Raw genomic sequence first — 19,900 nt, forward strand, 5'->3', positions numbered from 1 at the left:
CCTCTGCTCCATATTTTTATCTAACCCCCTTTTGAAGCTGGCTATGCCTGTAGCTGCTACCACCTCCTGTGGCAGTGAATTCCACATGTTAATCACCCTTTTATCCGTTCTAACCCGACTGCTCAGCAATTTCATTGAATGCCCACGAGTTCTTGTATTGTGAGAAAGGGAGAATAATAATAATAATAATAATAATAATAATAATAATAATAATAATAATAATAATAATAATAATAATAATAATAATAAATTTTATTTGTACCCCGCCCTCCCCTGCCGAAGCAGGCTCAGGGCGGCTAACAATACGGTGACCAATGGTGCACCAACAATAAAACAGTTACATTAGAACATTAAATTAAACATTGAATTAACCTTAAGAGCCTGAATTAAAACAATTAACTAAAACATATTAAACGCTATCCTTAACACTCTTCTAGTTGATGCTGATGGCGGATTTTCAGTTATTCATAAGCTAATTTAAAAAGGGTGGTCTTGCAGGCCCTGCGGAACTGATCAAGGTTCCGCAGGGCCCGCACCTCCTCTGGGAGTTGGTTCCAGAGATGTGGGGCTGCGGCCGAAAAGGCCCGAGAGCGAGTGTTCTGTAGTTTAATTTGTCTTGGCCCAGGGGTAGTCAGTCTGTTCTTTCCTACTGTACTTCTTTCTCTACCTTCTCCATCCCATGCATAATCTTGTAAACCTCTATCATGTCACCCAGCATTCGACGTTTCTCCAAGCTAAAAAGCCCCAAGCGTTTCAACCTTTCTTCATAGGGAAAGTGTTCCAACCCTTTAATCATTCTAGTTGCACTTTTCTGCACTTTTTCCAATGCTATAATATCCTTTTTGAAGTGTGGTGACCAGAATTGCACACAGTATTCCAAATGAGACCGCACCATCGATTTATACAGGGGCATTATGATACTGTCTAATTTGTTTTCAAATCCCTTCCTAATAATTCCCAGCATGGCATTGGCCTTTTTTAATTGCGATCGCACACTGTCTTGACATTTTCAGTGAGTTATCTACCACAACCCCAAGATCTTGCTCTTGGTCAGTCTCTGCCAGTTCACACCCCATCAACTTGTATTTGTAGATGGGATTCTTGGCCCCAATGTGCATTACTTTGCACTTGGCCACATTGAACATCATCTGCCACATTGACGCCCACTCACCCAGCCTCAACAGATCCCTTTGGAGTTCCTCACAATCCTCTCTGGTTCTCTCCACCCTGAACAATTTAGTGTCATCTGCAAACTTGGCCACTTCACTGCTTACTCTCAACTTCAGATCATTAATGAACAAGTTAAAGAGCATGGGACCCAGTACAGAGCCCTGCGGCACTCCACTGCTTACTGTCGTCCATTGTGAAGACTGCCCATTTATACTCACTCTCTGCTTCCTATTAATTAGCCAGTTTTTGATCCACAAGAGGATCTGTCCTTTTACTCCATGACTCTCAAGCTTACTAAGGAGCCTTTGATGAGGAACTTTATCAAAAGCTTTCTGGAAGTCAAGGTAAACATCTATTGGGTCTCCTTTGTCCATGTTTGTTCACCCCCTCAAAGAAATGTAACAGGTTAGTGAGGCAAGATCTTCCCTTACAGAACTCATGCTGAGTCTTCCTCAGTAACTCGTGTTCATCAATGTGCCTACTCATTCTGTCCTTGATAATGGTTTCTACCAATTTTTCCGGTATTGAAGTCAGATTGACTGGCCTGTAGTTTCCCGGATCTCCTCTGGAACCCTTTTGAAAGATAGGGGTTACATTTGCTACCTTCCAGTCCTCAGGAACGGAGGCAGATTTCAACCTATGACTGCATCATTAGTAGCCTGACAGGGTTTTCTGACTCTACATAAGCATGGGTCCAGTTTGTGTGAGTTATTTCAATTTTCTGAGGTTGTATGGGCTGCAGTGGAGCAAACCTTTGCTTTTTCCTGCTGGCAGGCAGAACAATGTGCTGGCATAAAGGCAAAGACTAAGGGTACATTCACACTGCACTAAATGATGCGTTTTGCAACTGAATTTTTACTGTGTAAGAATAGCAAAAATCCAGTTGCAAAACGCATTATTTAGTGTAATGCGAATGCACCCTCAGTCTTTCATTTTGCAAACTGGAGAGTGGATAGAAGTACATTCCCAGCCCAACACTATTACAAGGGAGGAAAGTGAATATTTACTTTTTAAAATGTATTTATTTATTCAAACATTTGTACCCCAGCGTTCCTCTTGGTTCAAAGTGAGGGGTTTTTTTTGTGTTATATGAAAATTACTGCTGAAGGCTGAAAGATCCAACACTACACACTTACATAAGCATAGCAGCACATCTGCAGAAGAAAGGCAGCATTCTCACAGTAGCAGTCAACCCAGAGACCCAGAGACAGAGGCAGCACAGTAAAATTGATGCATTTTATTTATTTATTTACTTTATTACTAGTCCATTGCTCTCACTAAAACTCAGTCCCCCCCTCCACACACACACTGATAAAAAGATGTCAGAGACAGGGAAGATTTGTTGGGGGTTTTGTGCATAAGGGACTGTTAAAAAAGATTTAATATTTGAGGTTACACTTTTTTATTATGGCAGTTCACACATGGAAACTGCTTATGTGGTTCCCCTGTTATTTGTGTGATAAAGACCACCGGCAACAGAAGTTCCACATGACAGGTTTCTCTGCCCAAGTCCCCCGTAGTGGCCAACCTCTCGTCCCCCAGGCAACCCAGATTTTACCATGTACCACAATGCTGTAGGGAAGAAAGAAGGGAAAACCCCTTTTCCTAGCAGCATTGAACCTGGGGCAGATAACCTGGGCAGAAATGTAAAGATCAAAGATACAGTATCCTTATAAATCACACATTTAGAGATGCTATTAGTCCTGGTAAGGGAAAAGGTAAACTTCTCATTCATATAAAAGCAAAGCGAATGTGGTATCCCACACTCCAGAATCTGTCCAATGTAAAATAAAATAATAAATAATACAATTGAAAAGAAAAATATAACTATTAAAATAAATTCAGTAAACTGAACTATTAAAATAATTCAGGAAACCGAACATCAGCACTAAACACCCATCCAGTATTTTAAAATAATAACCACCAGCATATAAAATCAGCATAAAAGGAGTTCATGAAAGCAACCCCCCCCAACCCCCTCCCCCCAATAATGGGGTAAGAAAATAATATTCAGTTAAAAGCTGGGGTGAAAAAAAATGTTTTTTGCTCAGTGTCTAAAGTCAGGAATGTGAACACTAGATAAATTTGAAGGGGGGGTGGATTCCATGGGATAATGAATCCTCTAACTACATAGGCTTTTTTTTTTAAGGGAAGATCTGTATGTGTGGAAGGGATCTCTCACCTATTGTTTTTCCTGGGTCAGAGCAAATGTCTTGTTTTGCCTGTTTTCAAGAATTCTAATCCTTAGAACATTTGAAGATTCCATTTTAATCCTAATTTGTGTTTTTAGGTCTTCAACCACACAAAAACTACAGCTTTTCAGTCACAGCATGTACGTTTGCTGGATGCTCTTCTAGTCAGGCGAGTTCAGGTAGAACATTGCAAGATGCCCCTTGTGGTAAGAAGAAATATTATTTCTGTGGAGCTTGAATTTTCTTGCATGTAGGAAATGTGGTCTTCCATTACTTATGCTCTCTGGTTATCTATAGTCAGTATCTGAAGGACCAGCCACTAGATTTTCTTCCCCTCTCACAAACCTTACTAATATTTAAAAAAATGCTAATTGTGTGCAATTAAATGTATGGCCCTTTCTACTTCTACATAAGTAAAACATTTGATGTGGTGAGCAGAAAAAAAAAATAGGGTAGATTTATAATGGGATTTTGAAATTGTTGGAAATGTGGAGTTGGAAATACTAGCTTCAGCTATACCCAAAGGAATTTTGAGAAGACATTGGTGAGATAAATAGACAGTTGGGTGAAAAAATTAGTTTTGATTTTAGTTCTCATTATCACATTTTCACTCTCTTTTTATTTATTTAATATAATTCTATACCACTGTCCCACAGTGCTCAAAACAGTCTAAGAAAAGGGGTTTTAATAAAGAAAGAAGGCTGATAGGTTAATGTCTAAGACAAAATACTATGTAAGCTATTTGACCAAGCCAATTGAGCATCTCTTTATTGACTATCCATTTCCCTTCAATAAGAGTCTTAAATGGGGCCCCTAATGCTGTTGAAGAGCCCCATGGCACAGAGTGGTAAGGCTGCAGTACTGCATTCTGAACTCACTGCTCATGACCTGAGTTTGATTGCAGCAGAAGCTGGTTTCAGGTAACCGGCTCAGGTTGACTCAGTCTTCCATCCTTCCGAGGTTGGTAAAATGAGTACCCAGCTTGCTGGGGGAAAAGTGTAGATGACTGGGGAAGGCAATGGCAAACCATCCCATAAAAAGTCTGCCGTGAAAACGTGAAAGCAATGTCACCCCGGAGTCGGAAAAACTGGTGCTTGCACAGGGGACTACATAAGAACATAAGAGAAGCCACGTTGGATCAGGCCAATGGCCCATCCAGTCCAACACTCTGTGTCACACAGTGGGCAATATATGTGTGTATGTATACACACACACACACATACATACATATACACACAAATATACACACACACATATATATACACATACATACATACACACACACACATATATATATATAGCGACTGTGTGTGTGTGTGTGTGTATGTGTGTATATACACACACACACACACACACACTGTGGATAATAGCCACTGATGGACCTCTGCTCCATATTTTTATCCAATCCCCTCTTAAAGCTGGCTATGCGGCAGTGAATTCCACATGTTAATCACCCTTTGGGTGAAGAAGTACTTCCTTTTAACCGTTCTAACCTGACTGCTCAGCAATTTCATTGAATGCCCACGAGTTCTTGTATTCTGAGAAAGGGAGAAAAGTACTTCTTTCTCTATTTTCTCCATCCCATGCATAATCTTGTAAACCTCTATCATGTCACCCCGCAGTCGACGTTTCTTCAAGCTAAAGAGCCCCAAGCGTTTTAACCTTTCTTCATAGGGAAAGTGTTCCAAACCTTTAATCATTCTAGGTGCCCTTTTCTGCACTTTTTCCAATGCTGTATATCTTTTTTGAGGTGCGGCGACCAGAATTGTACACAGTATTCAAAATGAGACCGCACCATCAATTTATACAGGGGCATTATGATACTGGCTGATTTGTTTCAATTCCCTTCCTAATAATTCCCAGCATGGCATTGGCCTTTTTTATTTCAATCGCACACTGTCTTGACTTTTTCAGTGCATTATCTGCCACGGCCCCAAGTCTCTGCCAGTTCACAACCCATCAACCTGTATTTGAATATGTAATAAATAAATATGTTATTTGTACCTGGGATTCTTGGCCCCGATGTGCATTACTTTGCACTTGGCCACATTGAACCTCATCTGGCACATTGACGCCCACTCACCCAGCCTCAACAGATCCCTTTGGAGTGCCTCACACTCCTTTCTGGTTCTCACTACCCTGAACAATTTAGTGTCATCTGCAAACTTGGCCACTTCACTGCTTACTCTCAACTCCAGATCATTAATGAACAAGTTAAAGAGCATGGTACCCAATACTGAGCCCCGTGGCACCCCACTGCTTACCGTCTTCCACTGCCCATTTATACTCACTCTCTGCTTCCTATTAATTAGCCAGTTTTTGATCCACAAGAGGACCTGTCCTTTTACTCCATGACTCTCAAGCTTACTAAGGAGCCTTTGATGAGGAACTTTATCAAAAGCTTTCTGAAAGTCAAGGTAAACAACGTCTATTGGGTCCCCTTTGCCCACATGTTTGTTCACCCCATCAAAGAACTGTAACAGGTTAGTGAGGCAAGATCTTCCCTTACAGAACCCATGCTGAGTCTTCCTCAATAACTTGTGTTCATCAGTGTGCCTACTCATTCTGTCCTTGATAATGGTTTCTACCAACTTTCCCGGTATTGAAGTCAGACTGACTGTCATGTAATTTTCTGGATGTCCTCTGGAACCCTTTTTAAAAATGGGGGTGGCAGTCGTCAGGAACGGAGGCATATTTCAATGAAAGATTACATATTTTTGTCAGGAGATCCACAAGTTCAACTTTGAGTTCTTTCAGAACTCTTGGATGTATGCCATCTGGACCTGGTGACTTATTAGTTTTTAATTCGTCAATCAGTTGTAGGACCTCCTCTCTTGTCACCTTAATCTGACTCAGGTCTTTCAATACCCCTTCCAAAATTAGTGGTTCTGGAGCGGGCAAACACTTCTCATCTTCCACAGTGAAGATTGAGGCAAAAAATGCATTCAGTTTCTCAGCCATTTCCCTATCCTCCTTCAGTAATCCTTTGACCCCTTGGTCATCCAAGGGCCCCACTGCCGCCCTGGTTGGTTTCCTGCTTCTAATATATTTGAAGAAATTTTTATTGTTGGTCTTTATGTTTTTTGCAATATGCTCCTCATAGTCCTTTTTTGCCTGCCTGATCACAATCTTGCATTTGATTTGCCACAGCCTGTGTTCCCTTTTATTAATCTCACTTGGACTAGCTTTCCATCGCTTAAAGGAATCCTTCTTACCTTTTACACCTTCCATTTCTTTGTTAACTATGCAGGCCTTTTCTTATACCTGTTTGTGCCTTTCCTGACTTGTGGTATATATTTTATCTGAGCTTCTAGGATTGTAGTTTTAGCCTCCAAGTTTCCCCAAGGGTTTTGACTGTATTTACCTTTCCTTTCAGTTTCCTCTTTACATGCCTCCTCATCTCAGAGAATTTACCCCATTTAAAGTTAAACGTGATTGTGCTGGTCTTTTGGGGCAACTTCCTATTTATACAAATGGTGAAATCAATAACGTAATGGTCACTGCTCCCAAGCGGTGCAATCACTTTTACATCTCTCACCAAGTCTTGGGTATTAGTGTCAAGCATGCCATTTTTATATGCTACTTCTAATGGTGTTCAGCAGACAAGCCAGATACAAAGCAGAACACTCTTCATGCTCTTCTCCCCCCTGTTTTCTCATTCTAACCAAAGGGTGCATAATAAATCCATCTGGACCCAGGATGTTTAGAGTAACCTTGTACTAACGGTGTAGAGTGCTTCTCCCCATATATTCACACAGCCAGGTCTTATCGGTTCCCAGAGAATGTGTGAGAAAGGGAGATGTTTTTATTAGCTGACATTCCTTAGTCATAAAGAGATACTAGTGAGTAGCCTTTGAACCCTCAACTCAGTTTGCATCTTTATGTTATCCTTTTGAAGTTATCTGTAACCATCCCCTTTGAAGCATGCCTATAAGTTACTGTGCAATTCTATGTATGTCATTACTTCCAAGGAGTCCGTCTTTGAGCAAGCTTTGGAGTTTTAACAGTAAAGCAACTTTTGATTAAAGAACAAAAGCTTGATTTTTGAGAAATATCGATGCTTGACAATTACTTAGGACCAAATCCAGGATTGCCCCGCCCCTGGTAGTTTCTGTGACCATCTGCTCCATAGCACAGTCATTGAGAGCATCTAGAAACTCAATCTCTTTCTCTCGACCTGAACACATATGACCTGATCAATCTGCAGGTAGTTAAAATCACCTATTACGACACAGTCTTTACGTTTAGCCACTACCTTTAATCCTTCCATCATATTATAATCATCCTCTATCTTTTGATTTGGTGGGCGATAACAAACTCCCATAGTTAAATTTCCTTTTGGGCCCTCTATTTTGACCCAAAGCATTTCTAGAAGGGAATCTAATTCTTTGACCTCAGTCTTACTGGACTGTATACCCTCTCTGACATACAGAGCCACCCCACCTCCAACCCTTCCCTCCCTATCCTTCCGATATAACTTATATCCAGGAATCACCGTGTCCCACTGATTCTCCTCATTCCACCAAGTTTCTGAAATTCCCACAATGTCTATGTTTTCCCCCAACACTAAACATTCCAACTCACCAATTTTACTTCAAACATTTCTAGCATTTGTATACGAACATCTATAATTTCCCAGGCAAGTTAGGCCCGCAACCTTCCTCCTGCTGCCTCGAGACACTCCATACTGTTTGTCATTATCTCAGTGGACAACTCTGATCCATTACCCGGTAGAAAAGTAACAGCTAACCCTTCATCTCTTTGAGATGAGTCCTCCTGAACCAGAGACATTTCATCTCCTGTCAGCTTTCCCCCAAGATTTAGTTTAAAAACTGCTCTGCCTTTACCTTTTACCTTTTTAATGTTGTTGAGCCAGTGGATACTTTAAGGATTTTGAGAATCAGGTGCCAGCATAAAAAGGCTGCCAATGGGATAGGGTCTATTACAAAATGATTGCTGTGGAGTACTCAGGCAAACCAAGCAATCCTGGAAGTTTTGTAGACCAGTCATTCTCCTACAATGGAGGCAGCTGTTTCTGGATGGGTGCTTCCAGAAAAAAAAGGTGATCTGACCTGGGTTCATCTTAAGCATCTGTGTTTAAGTGAGATGTTCTAAGATACCTTGTGTATGTTTCAGCAATGACATGGGAACCTCTTTTCTGTTGCTTTATCTCACAAAACTGTTGTAAAGTTTAAAAACCAGCTACCACATAGGCAGAATTAATTCTATGGGTCCTTTTCACCCTGCCATCACCTCCAATCCCAGTTAATTGACAATTATATAAGAGCCTGCTGAATGGGGACATCACCAACTCTTGACACCCTTTGGTAAAACATTGTATTCCATTCTGCAGCTTGCTGTGGCAGTAGCTGGAGGTCTTCCATTGGCCCATTACTTAAACTACTGCTGATGCTAGTGCATGCTTTCCCAAGGTGATGCCCTTAAGTTGGCTAAAGTCACCAGTATAGTAAATTGCGGTATAACTTAAAGTTGGAGTTTCCAGTTCGTATATCCAATTCGAAATGTTTATTTGCTGTCAAGGAGAGTCTGAAATAAAACTGAATTTGATTTTTTTTAGAAAATTATATATTAATGTAGAGGCATCTGTGAAAGTCTATTAGATGACTAAATATTGTAAGTACATAAGTATGTTATTGTTAATGCTGTGGTGATTATGTCATTATAGGAGTATGGTCACAACCACGTCACATCATAGTTAGTTCTACAACAGTGGAATTATATTGGGATGAACCAGAAAAACTGAATGGAATTATTTCTCAATATCGATTACTTCGTAATGGAGAAGAGATTTTCAAGGAAGGCAAGGAAAGTCTGAATTTTACTGATTTTGACCTGCAACCAAACAGCAGGTAAAATGTCAGGCTTGTGTGATAAGAGTAAGAGAGTGCTTAGTGTGCTGTGATATATACAAAGATTGTCCAAAAAGTAAATTGGAACTTGTGCCTGCTCTTGGCCCCATGTCTGGATGCCTCTAAATGGACCCTGAAGTTCAGGATCATAATGTAGTTCTCTGCCACGATTCCCCCCTCAGTCCCTGGATCAGGGACATGCTGTAGACATAGTTTATCTTGATTTCAGTGAAACTTTTGATAAGGTTCCACATAGGGGAGGGACGGTGGCTCAGTGGTAGAGCATCTGCTTGGGAAGCAGAAGGTCCCAGGTTCAATCCCTGGCATCTCCAAAAAAGGGTGCAGGCAAATAGGTGTGAAAACCTCAGCTTGAGACCCTGGAGAGCCGCTGCCAGTCTGAGAAGACAATACTGACTTTGATGGACCAAGGGTCTGATTCAGTATAAGGCAGCTTCATATGTTCATAATGCTCTTGTTGAGAAGTTCATAAAAATGTGGTTTGGATCCTGTTACTGTTAGGTGGATCTGTAACTGGTTGACACATCGCACTCAAAGAGTGCCTGTTAATAGTTCCTCATCCACATGGAGAAGAGTCACAAGTGGAGTGCCTCAGGGGCCTGTTTTTTCAACATCTTTATAAATGATTTAAATGAAGAAATAAAGGGCATGCTTGCTAAATTTGCAGATGGTACTACATTGGGAGGGGTAGCAAATACAGTAGAAGACATAGTCAGGATACAGAATGAGCTTGACAGGCTGGAAAACTGGGCTAAAGCAAATACAATAAATTTCAACTGGGATAAATGTTCTGAATATAGATAGGAAAAATCAAATGCATAATTATAGGATGGGGAGACTTGTTTTAGCAGTAGTATGTGTGAAAAGGACCTTAGGGGTCTTAGTAGTTGTACGCTGAACATGAGTCAGCCATGTTATGCGGTACCTTAAAAGGCAAATGCTATTTGGGGGTGTATCAACAGAAGTATAGTGATGGTATCGCTTTACTCTACTTTAGTTATCTAGAGTATCTACTTTATCTACTTTAGTCATCTAAAGTATTGTGTTCATTTTTTGGGCACCACAATTTTAAAAGGATATAGACAAGCTGGAACATGTCCAGAGGAGGGCAACAAAGATGGTGAAGGGTCTGGAGACCAAGTCCTATGCAGAAAGACTGAGGGAGCTGGGTACGTTTAGCCTGGGACAGGAGACGACTGAGAGGTGATATGATAACCATGTTCAAGTACTTGAAGCGGTGTCATATAGAGGATGGTGTGGAATTTTTTGTTGCCCCAAAAGGTAGGACCAGATCCAGTGGGTTAAAATTAAATCATAAGAGCTTCTGGCTAAACATTTGGAAAAGCTTCCTGACAGAGCAGTTCCTCAGTGGAGTGGTGGGCTCTCCTTCCTTGGACATTTTTAAACACAGGTTAGATGGCCATCTGGCAGCAATGCTGATCCTGTGAATTTAAGGGGAAGTATTTGTGAATTTCCTGCATTGTTCAGGGGATTGGACTAGAAATCAGTGATCCCCAACCTTTCTGGCACCAGGGACCGGCTGGCCCGCCCACCATGGCCCCAGGGCCAGAAGGATGGGGGAACTAAATTTGGCCTCCACTGCCCCCATGCCGTGCAACTTTGCCACCCCACCCCTTTGGCAGCGCCTCCTTCTTCCGCAATTTTTAGGATTTTAAGCTGGGGAAAGCACCTTCCGGGCTCTTTAAAAGCTCACCCCCCCTGCCGATCAGCTGATCCACGGGGGTGTGTGTGTATGAGCTTTTAAAGAGTCTGGAAGGTGCTTTCCCCAGCTTAACATCATAAAAATGGAGAGAGAAGGAGGCGCCACCAGGGGGAGGAGGCTGCAGGGCGCTGTGGGGGGGGGGGCGGGGCAGCGAGGCTGGCAGCCCGGTTGCTGATGGGCCACGGACCAGTACCGGTCCAGGGCCCGGGGGTTGGGGATCCCTGGACTAGATGACCCTGGAGGTCCCTTCCAACTCTATGATTCAGTCCAATAATATGTGGCCACATAGCTTCTCTATCCAGAATCAGCTGGGGATTTAGGGATCTCAGGGCAAACTCAACAAGCACTTTTACCTCATGGAACTGCACATTCCTAGATACTCTACTTGTTCAGTATCTGTCAAGAGCATCTTAGTTCTGGAAATTATGTTTGTAGAAGGATAAAAACTGTAAACAGTCTCTTCATTCAAGAGCTTTTGCAATATTTACAAGATGTTCTCTTCATAAAGTTCCTATTAATTTCAACTGGACTTACATAGGAAAGGTTCTAGGTTGATTGATACCATGTTGTTATATTTTGAGTTTAGAAAGAATGGATGTGATTACTAAGAGCCAGCATGGTTTTCTCAAGAACAAGTCATGTCAGACTAACCTGATCTCTTTTTTTGAGAAACTTATACCATGAACATATGAACATGAACATATGAAGCTGCCTTATACTGAATCAGACCCTTTGTCCATCAAAGTCAGTATTGTCTACTCAGACTGGCAGCGGCTCTCCAGGGTCTCAAGCTGAGGTTTTTCACATCTCTTTGCCCGGACCCTTTTTTAGTTGGAGATACCGGGGATTGAACCTGGGACCTTCTGCTTACCAAGCAGATGCTCTACCACTGAGCCACCATCCCTCCCCAAAACCCTTGGGGACCACCTTGCTGGATCAGGGGAATGCTCTAGACATCGTTTATCTTGATTTCAGTAAGGCTTTTGATAAGATTCCACATACTATCCTTGTTGACATGTTGGTAAAATGTGGTTTGGATCCTGTTACCATTAGGTGAATCTGTCACTGGTTGACAGATCACACCCAAAGAGTGCTTGTGAATGGTTCCTCATCCCCTTGGAGAGGAGTGACGAGTGGAGTGCCTCAAGGATCTGTCCTGGGTCCTGTTTTGTTCAACATCTTTATTAATTATTTGGATGAGAGAATAGAGGGAATGCTTATTAAATTGCAGATGATACTAAATTGGGAGGGGTTGCAAACACAAAAGAAGACAGAAACAGGATACGGGATGACTTTGACAGGCTGGAAAACTGGGCTAAAATCAATAAAATGAATTTTAACAGGGATAAATGTAAAGTTCTGCATTTAGGTAGGAAAAATCCAATTAATGGTTATAGGATGCGGGAGACTTGTCTTAGCAGTAGTATGTGCGAAAAGAATCTAGGGGTCTTAGTGGATAATATGCTGAACATGAGTCAACAGTGTGATGCGGTGGCTAAAAAGGCAAATGTGATTTTGGGCTGTATCAACAGAAGTATAGTGTCCAGATCACGTGCTCTGCTCTGGTAAGACCTCACCTGGAGTACTGTGTTCAGTTTTGGGCACCACATTTTAAGAAGGATATAGACAAGCTGGAATGGGTCCAGAGGAGGGTGATGAAGATGGTGAGGGGTCTGAAGACCAAGTCCTATGAGGAAAGGTTGAAGGAGCTGGGGATGTTTAGCCTGGGGAGGAGGCGGCTGAGAGGTGATATGATATGATCACCATCTTCAAGTACTTGAAGTGCTGTCATCTAGAGGATGGTATGGAATTGTTTTCTGTGGCCCTGGAAGGTAGAACCAGAACCAGTGGGTTGAAATTAAATCAAAAGAGTTTCCGGCTCAACATTAGGAAGAACTTCCTGACCATTAGAGTGATTCCTCAGTGGAAGAGGCTTCCTTGGGAGGTGGTGGGCTCTCCTTCCTTGGAGGTTTTTAAACAGAGGCTAGATGGCCATCTGACAGCAATGAAGATCCTGTGAATTTAGGGGAAGGTGTTTGTGAGTTTGCTGCATTGTACTTGTCAGCCACCAGCGAGCCTGCAGAAGACGTGGACTATTGCACCCTTCTTAAATCTTCGTTCGCGAAGCCAAGCCAAGAGAGAGACAGGGGGTTGGACTAAATGGCCCTAGAGGTCCCTTCCAACTCTATGATTCTATGAATTAAAACATACAGTACTGTTGCATGCTCTCTACTTCCATGAATGGTTAGAAGTTCCAAGGAGCAATGTTACCTTGGGTTAATTTTTTTGGGAGACTGTTTATGTTTTGAAAATTTGGCTGATTTTCTAATATGTGCTTAGCGTATAGAAAGCATAGAGTTGGTTGAAGATAAATCAGCTTGGGATGGAAGGGATATTTCTTGCTGCCAGAGCTGTCTCTTCTGAAATTATAAAACTGCTACTAGAGAAAGGGTTGCATAGTGATTGGTCCACAACTAGGATGATCCACTTTCTAACGCTGTTCAACCAGGAAGCTCACTGGGTGACCTTGGATTAGTCACTCCCTCTCAGCACCAGCTGCCGCATAGGAGAGTTGAGAGGAAGGAGAGATAACCATGTATGCTGCTTTGAGCTCCTTAGAGGAAGAATAGGATTTTTTCAAAAAATTGATCCGACACACATGTATGTATGCACACTACTATATAGTCACTACTCCCTATCCTCATTTGGAACTAGTGTTCCCTATAAGCTGAGTCAGTGTGCTAGCTCACAATTTTTTAGCCTCCAGCTCACACATTTTTGTCTTAGCTCAGGAAAAATAGCCCCAGAATAAGCTAATTTATGCAGTAGCTCACAACTCTGACAGTAGCTCATGAAGTAGAATTTTTGCTCACAAGACTTCACAGCTTTAGAGGGAGTGTTGGAGCAGCAATTCAAATTCCTCAAACTCTGATGAGTATCTTATTTGAGAAGATGCAGCTATCAGGAGACATCTCTTAACAGTGGTTTCCACTGAAGAGACAGCCACCATCATCTGGAGAGTCATCCCAAAGGTGTGTGCTTAATTGTGGTGTGAAACAAGGGGCAGTGCTCTTCCTGATGTTATTCAACATCTACATGGGCCCCCTTGCCCAGATTGCCCAAAGGTATGGGTTGAGTTGCTATTAGTATGCTGATGACACCCAGCTCTATCTGCTGATGGACGGCCAGTCTGGCTGTGTCCCAGAAAATCTGGACTTGGTGCTGCAAGCCGTGGCAGGATGACTTAGGCTGAGCCAACTGAAGCTGAATCCGACGAAGACTGAGGTCCTTTTCCTGAGTCGCAGCAGTCTGGGCAGGGAAATCCCCTTTCCAGCATCTCAAGATTGGACTGCTGTAATGCCCTCTACTTGGGGCTGCCCCTGTCTTGAACCTGGAAACTTCACCTAGTGCAGAACGCGGCGGCCAGGCTGTTATTGGGGCTTCCCAGGTGGGAGCACATACAGCCGGGGTTGCAGGAACTGCACTGGCTGCTAATAGTATACTGGATTCGCTACAAGGTGCTGGTCATTACCTTTAAAGCCCTCTATGGCCGAGGACCTGCTTACCTTAGGGACCATCTCTCCCCACATGTTCCCCAGAAGGTACTTAGATCTGGATCCCAAAATCTATTAGTGATCCCTGGGCCGATGGAGGCAAGACTAAAGTCCACCAGAGAGCGAGCCTTCTCAGTAGCAGCCCCCTACTGGTGGAACCAATTGCCGAAGGAAGTGAGGGCCTTGTGGGACCTCGCCCAGTTCCGCAAGGCCTGTAAGACTACACTCTTCCAGTTGGCCTTTAACTGATTCTGAGTCACTGTTTTTGTAGGAGAAAATTTAAGATATACTGAAGCCATCGGAAGTGAAACAACACCGAATGATGTTAGCACCAGATTGTTTCAAACTGTTGGATTTTAAATTATGATTTATTGTTATGAAATTTTAATTGTTATTGTGATTTTATTGTTGTGAGTCGCCCTGAGCCTGCTTCGGCAGGGAGGGCGGGATATAAATCAAGTGAAATAAAAATAAAATCATTAAAGAACATTAATACCCTTTTGTCAAAGGGTATTAGGTGTCATCAGGTGTCACATAGTCAAAGATACAGCATAGAACCATTCATAGTAATCAGATAGCAAGCTTATAACATTATGTTTAATCTGATATTTATAATTACATTTACATAGATTTTTTGTCACTGTTTGTAATGACAACAATAGTGCAAAAAAAAAAAAGGATGTAGGAAGTGACGTGTCACTGGTATCTGACAAACATAATGTATTCTAAGGGTTTTTTGTCCTAAATGTAATCTGAAATGTAAAATAAATATATTGCAAATAACTAAAACATCTGAATACTAATTTATCTGTTTGTTTTTCTTATCTTTTCTTGTGTGTTTACAGATATATTTACCAGCTAGAAGCTAGCACATGGGGTGGTAGCAATGCTAGTGACAAATATGTTGTCCAAACCCCAGTAGCAACACCAGAGGAAATTCCTGTCCCATATAACATCACTGTGATAGATGCATACTCCATATTCGTAGCTTGGAACAGTCCTGGTAAGCATGTGCTTCTGTGTCTTATGTAGAAAATCTAGGGAGATGCTGAAGAAATGTATTTTTCCCATGTGCTTGCTGCTTAAGGGTGGGAGTGGAAATGTGCACTATTTTCTGTCTCAAGTATCAAAATACCTTTGACTGTCTGGATGGTGTGAGAGCAGTGATTCAAATAATTAAGTAATAGACTGTGTTCCATTCAGATAAGTTGTGAATTTTAATTTAATGCTGATTAGCAGTACCAACACCTTTCTTACACATTTGCTAAACAGAATGTTTTGATCAGTAATCACAAGAACTTTTAAAACAGAGATTCTACTTTTTTTTCCACTTCTCAGATGGTTTCAAGGCTCTCCATTCTCCTGAAAGGAAATACTGAGAACCAACAAACAAGGATTCCACCTTCTAGTATCTAGAAGAAAGCCAACTTGGTGTAGTGGTTAAGAGCAGTGGACTCTGATCTGGAGAACTGGGTTTGATTCACCACTTCTCCACATGCAGCCAGCTGCATGACCTTGGGTCAATCTCAGTTCTTTCAAAACTCTCTCAGTACCACCTACCTCACAGGGTGTCTGTTGTGGGAAGAGGAAAGGAAGAAGATTGTAAGCTGCTTTGAGACTCTGAATGAAGGGCAGGGTATAAATCCAATCCCTTCCTCCTCCTTCTCCTCCTCCTCTTTACTAGCAAAGGATGACAATAGATTAAACTTGCATTTTGTTTCCCTAACTCTTTCAGGCATTTATTTATTTGAAATATTTACATTCCACTTTTATGCCCCTCTTATAGTCTACTAAATTACATTTTGTTCCCCTCCTTTCTTCTAGGCATTTGTTCATTAAAAATATTTATATCTCACTTTTTAAAGACAATGTACAATCTCAAATTAAGCAATATAAGAACCATCAATAACATAAAGCAGTACAGAATTACAATTTAAAAAGCAGAAATTCAGTCATTGCAAACAAACAAAAACAGTCTTTTAGCTCATGTGGCAAGCTATTGAAATATAAAGCAGTCTTAACATGGCTTCAAAATGCTAAGAATGTAAGAGCCAGATGAATCTCCTTTTAGAGGGCATTCCTAATTTTTGTGAAAAGACCCTGTCTTCTGTTTCCACCTTCTATAAATCCGACAGTGGGAGCACATCAAAGAGGGCTTCAAATAATGACTGTAAAATTTAAAAAAAGTCATAAATCAACTAAGATGCTTAAAGGGATGGAACAGCTTCCCTATAAGAAAAAGCTAAAGAGCCTGGGACTTTCCAGTTAAGAAAATAAAAAAGATGATTAAAAGGGGGATAGTGATACAGGTTTGTAAAATTAGGTATAAGGTGGAGAGATGTCAATTTAAAGTTACCCATAAAGTCCAAAATAGTAACATTTGATTTCAAAACAGGGAACTTTATAAAAATGAGACTAGTGAAAAGAAAGCTGAAAGGGAAACACAAGATTTTCAAATCTCTAGAGGATACTTGGAACCTATTTAAAACCATACTAATAGAAGCCCAGATAGAATGCACTTCCCAGGTTAGGAAAAGTACTGCCAAGTTTAAAAGGATGCCTGCATGGTTAATTACCAAGTTCAAGGAAGTCGTAAAAGACAAAATACTTTCTTTTTAAAAATGGAAGGTCTTCCCCATGAAAAGTACAGAAGAGAGCCCAGGATCTGTCAAAGGAAATGTAAGTTAATTATTAGATAAGGGGAAAAAAGAATTTAAGGAACAAATTGCATCCAGGCAAACAATAAGCATTTCTTTAACTATATCCAGGGCAGGAAACAAGCCACAGAAGCAGTTGGCCTTTGGATGACCATGGGATAAAAAGATTGCTAAAGGAAGACTGGAAGATGTCAGGGAAGCTAAATGAATTCTTTGCATCTATGTTCACAGAATCATAGAATAACAGAATTGCAAGGAGCCATACAGACCATCTAGTCCAACTCCCTACTCAGTGCAGGATCAGCCTAGAACATCCCTGACAAATGTTTGATCAAATCCTCAATAGCAGTTGCTCCAACCTCCCTGCTTCCACTTTCCCCTGCTCAAGCAATCAATTCCCCACTAGTTGCTGTGCAGGCACATTTTGATCTGTGTCTCCCCCCAATTTTCCTCACAACTTCCTACTCATTTTCTGGAGATCTGGAAGCTGCAAGGAAAATTGGAGGGATCAAAATGTGCCCATAAAAATGATCAAAATGTTCCCATGCAGCAACTGATCAAAACATTAAAAATGTGCCCATGCAGCAACTGGTATGGAATTTATCACTTGAGCTGGGGAAAGCAGAAGCCCGGGGGTAGAGCAACTACTAGTGAGGAATTAATCTTTGTACAGCTGCTGCTTAAAGGCTGCCAGTGAGGGGGAACTCACCACCTCCTCTGCTGCCAACAGGAATAGCTCCTTTCCCTTCTCTAAGTGACAGCCCTTCAAATACTTACTCAAATACAAATTAAAATACCCCCTCAACCTCTTCTTCTTCAGACTGAACATTTCCAAGTTCCTTAGCCTTTCCTCCTAGGGCTTGGTCTCCAGGCCCCTTATCATCCTTTTTGCTCTCCTCTGCACCCACTCCATTCTGTCCACATCCTTTTTGAAGTGAGGCCTCCAAAACTACACACAGTATTCCAGATGCAGCCTGACCAATGCAGTGTATAGTGGTACTATGGCATCTTGAGGCTGGGATGTTATGCCTTTGTTGATATAACCCAAGATCACATTAGCCTTTTTTGTTGTTGTATCCCATTAGCTGCTCATATTTAATTTACAGTTCACCGGTACCCTAAGATCTTGTTCACACATACTGCATAAAAATCCACTCTGGGAGCAAACTCTCACCGCTGTTAGCCGCTCTGCCTGAGGATAAATGTACCTTGGCCAAAAAGGCCCAGAGGGACAGGATGCTCTTGGCAAAACAACGGCTACAGGCCTCAAAACACATGGTGGACAGACACTGCAGTTAAAACACTTACCTCAGCCATTACGTTGCGTCGTCACTCCTGGCTTCGTGCCACCGCCCTCCAGTTAGACACCAGATCCTGGGTTGAGGGTCTATTCAGCTCCACTACAGATGCAGTCCTACAAGAAATGGACAAGAGCATTAAGAAGTCATGTAATCTGGGAGTACCTGCATCTTCCTCTCACCCTGGCAAGCCTCGTCCATGGTCCAAGCAATGGTCTAAGAAGCCCTACCACACCAAATCCACTGAGAGTTTGTGGAAGCCATGCACGGGACAGCATGAGGCCAAGAGGTCCTTCGCTGCAGGAGGAAAAACCAAGTTTTCTTCTTTCTCCTCTCACATGGGAAAGTCCAAGACTAACAGGAACACCAAGCAGGGACTTTGACTTTGGCACCCCCCCTTCTTTCCACCCCCCCCCCCTCCTCTGGGCCCACATGCCTCCACAGATTTTTGCAAGCATGGCAGTGGATTACCACCGACAAGTGGGTCTTGTCCATTATACAGGAGGGTTATGTGATAGAATTTGTTCAGCCCCCTTCTCATCCCAGATTGGTGATCACACACCCTACAGTTGTTTTACTGGAGGAAGTTCAAAATCTTCTCAGCAAGCAAGCAATAGAACCTGTTCCCGACCATCTCAGGGGTCAGGGTTTTTACTCCAGATACTTCACAGTTCCCAAGCGGGACGGGGGACTTCGTCCGATTATGGATCTGAGGGGACTGAACGAATTCATCGCTTATCAGAAGTTCACTCTACAAAGCATCCTTCCACTCATCAGCAAGGGAGATTGGATGGCTACCCCAGACTTGAACGATGCCTATTTTCACATCAGCATCCTCCCCAGTCACAGGAGATTTCTTCATTTTGCCATTGGGACAAACCATTTCCAATACTAGGTGCTCCCTTTTGGGCTCTCCATGACCCCCAGGGTCTTCACAAAGACCATGGTTGTTGTGGTGGCTTACCTTCATCTCCAGGGTATCATCCTTTTTTCTTATATAGACGATTGGTTGGTGGTTGCTGTGTCCGAAGCTTCTCTAAGAGCGCATCGACAAGTGATTCTCAACCTCTTGAGTGCACTGGGACATCTGGTGAATGAGAAGAAGTATCACCTGGTCCCAGCGCAAAGAGTTCAGTTTATAGGAGCGATTCTGGACACTACCAGCACCTAGCGTTTCTTCCAGAGTCCCGAGCACTGGATATCATCTCCCTGGTTCAACTCCTTTAGACGGTGAGATGCACTTCTGTTCTGCAGATCCAACGTCTCTTGGGCCTCATGGCGGCTACTACCAATGTCCTGCGGTTCGTGAGGCTGAGGATGTGAACCCTTCAGCTCTGGTTCATCAGGAATAACAATCCGGTGAGAGATCTCCCATCCAAGATTCTGCAAATTACTTTGCTGGTGCTACGCTTTCTCGG

The 19,900-nt window shown here is 42.2% G+C and overlaps 1 protein-coding gene across 1 annotated transcript in view; it reads left to right on the forward strand.

Annotated features, from left to right (window-relative positions):
- The window catches only part of USH2A (usherin), a 1,244,521-nt gene that overhangs the window by 1,022,692 nt on the left and 201,929 nt on the right, over positions 1-19,900 (forward strand). Inside the window, exons 56-58 of the mRNA XM_060246775.1 lie at positions 3,461-3,568; positions 9,049-9,232; positions 15,373-15,530. Coding sequence (XP_060102758.1) covers positions 3,461-3,568; positions 9,049-9,232; positions 15,373-15,530 — 450 coding nt within the window. The remainder of the gene's footprint in view (positions 1-3,460; positions 3,569-9,048; positions 9,233-15,372; positions 15,531-19,900) is intronic.

The sequence above is a fragment of the Heteronotia binoei genome, chromosome 1 (genome assembly GCF_032191835.1).
Source record: "Heteronotia binoei isolate CCM8104 ecotype False Entrance Well chromosome 1, APGP_CSIRO_Hbin_v1, whole genome shotgun sequence".
In the NCBI taxonomy this organism is placed as follows: domain Eukaryota; kingdom Metazoa; phylum Chordata; class Lepidosauria; order Squamata; family Gekkonidae; genus Heteronotia; species Heteronotia binoei.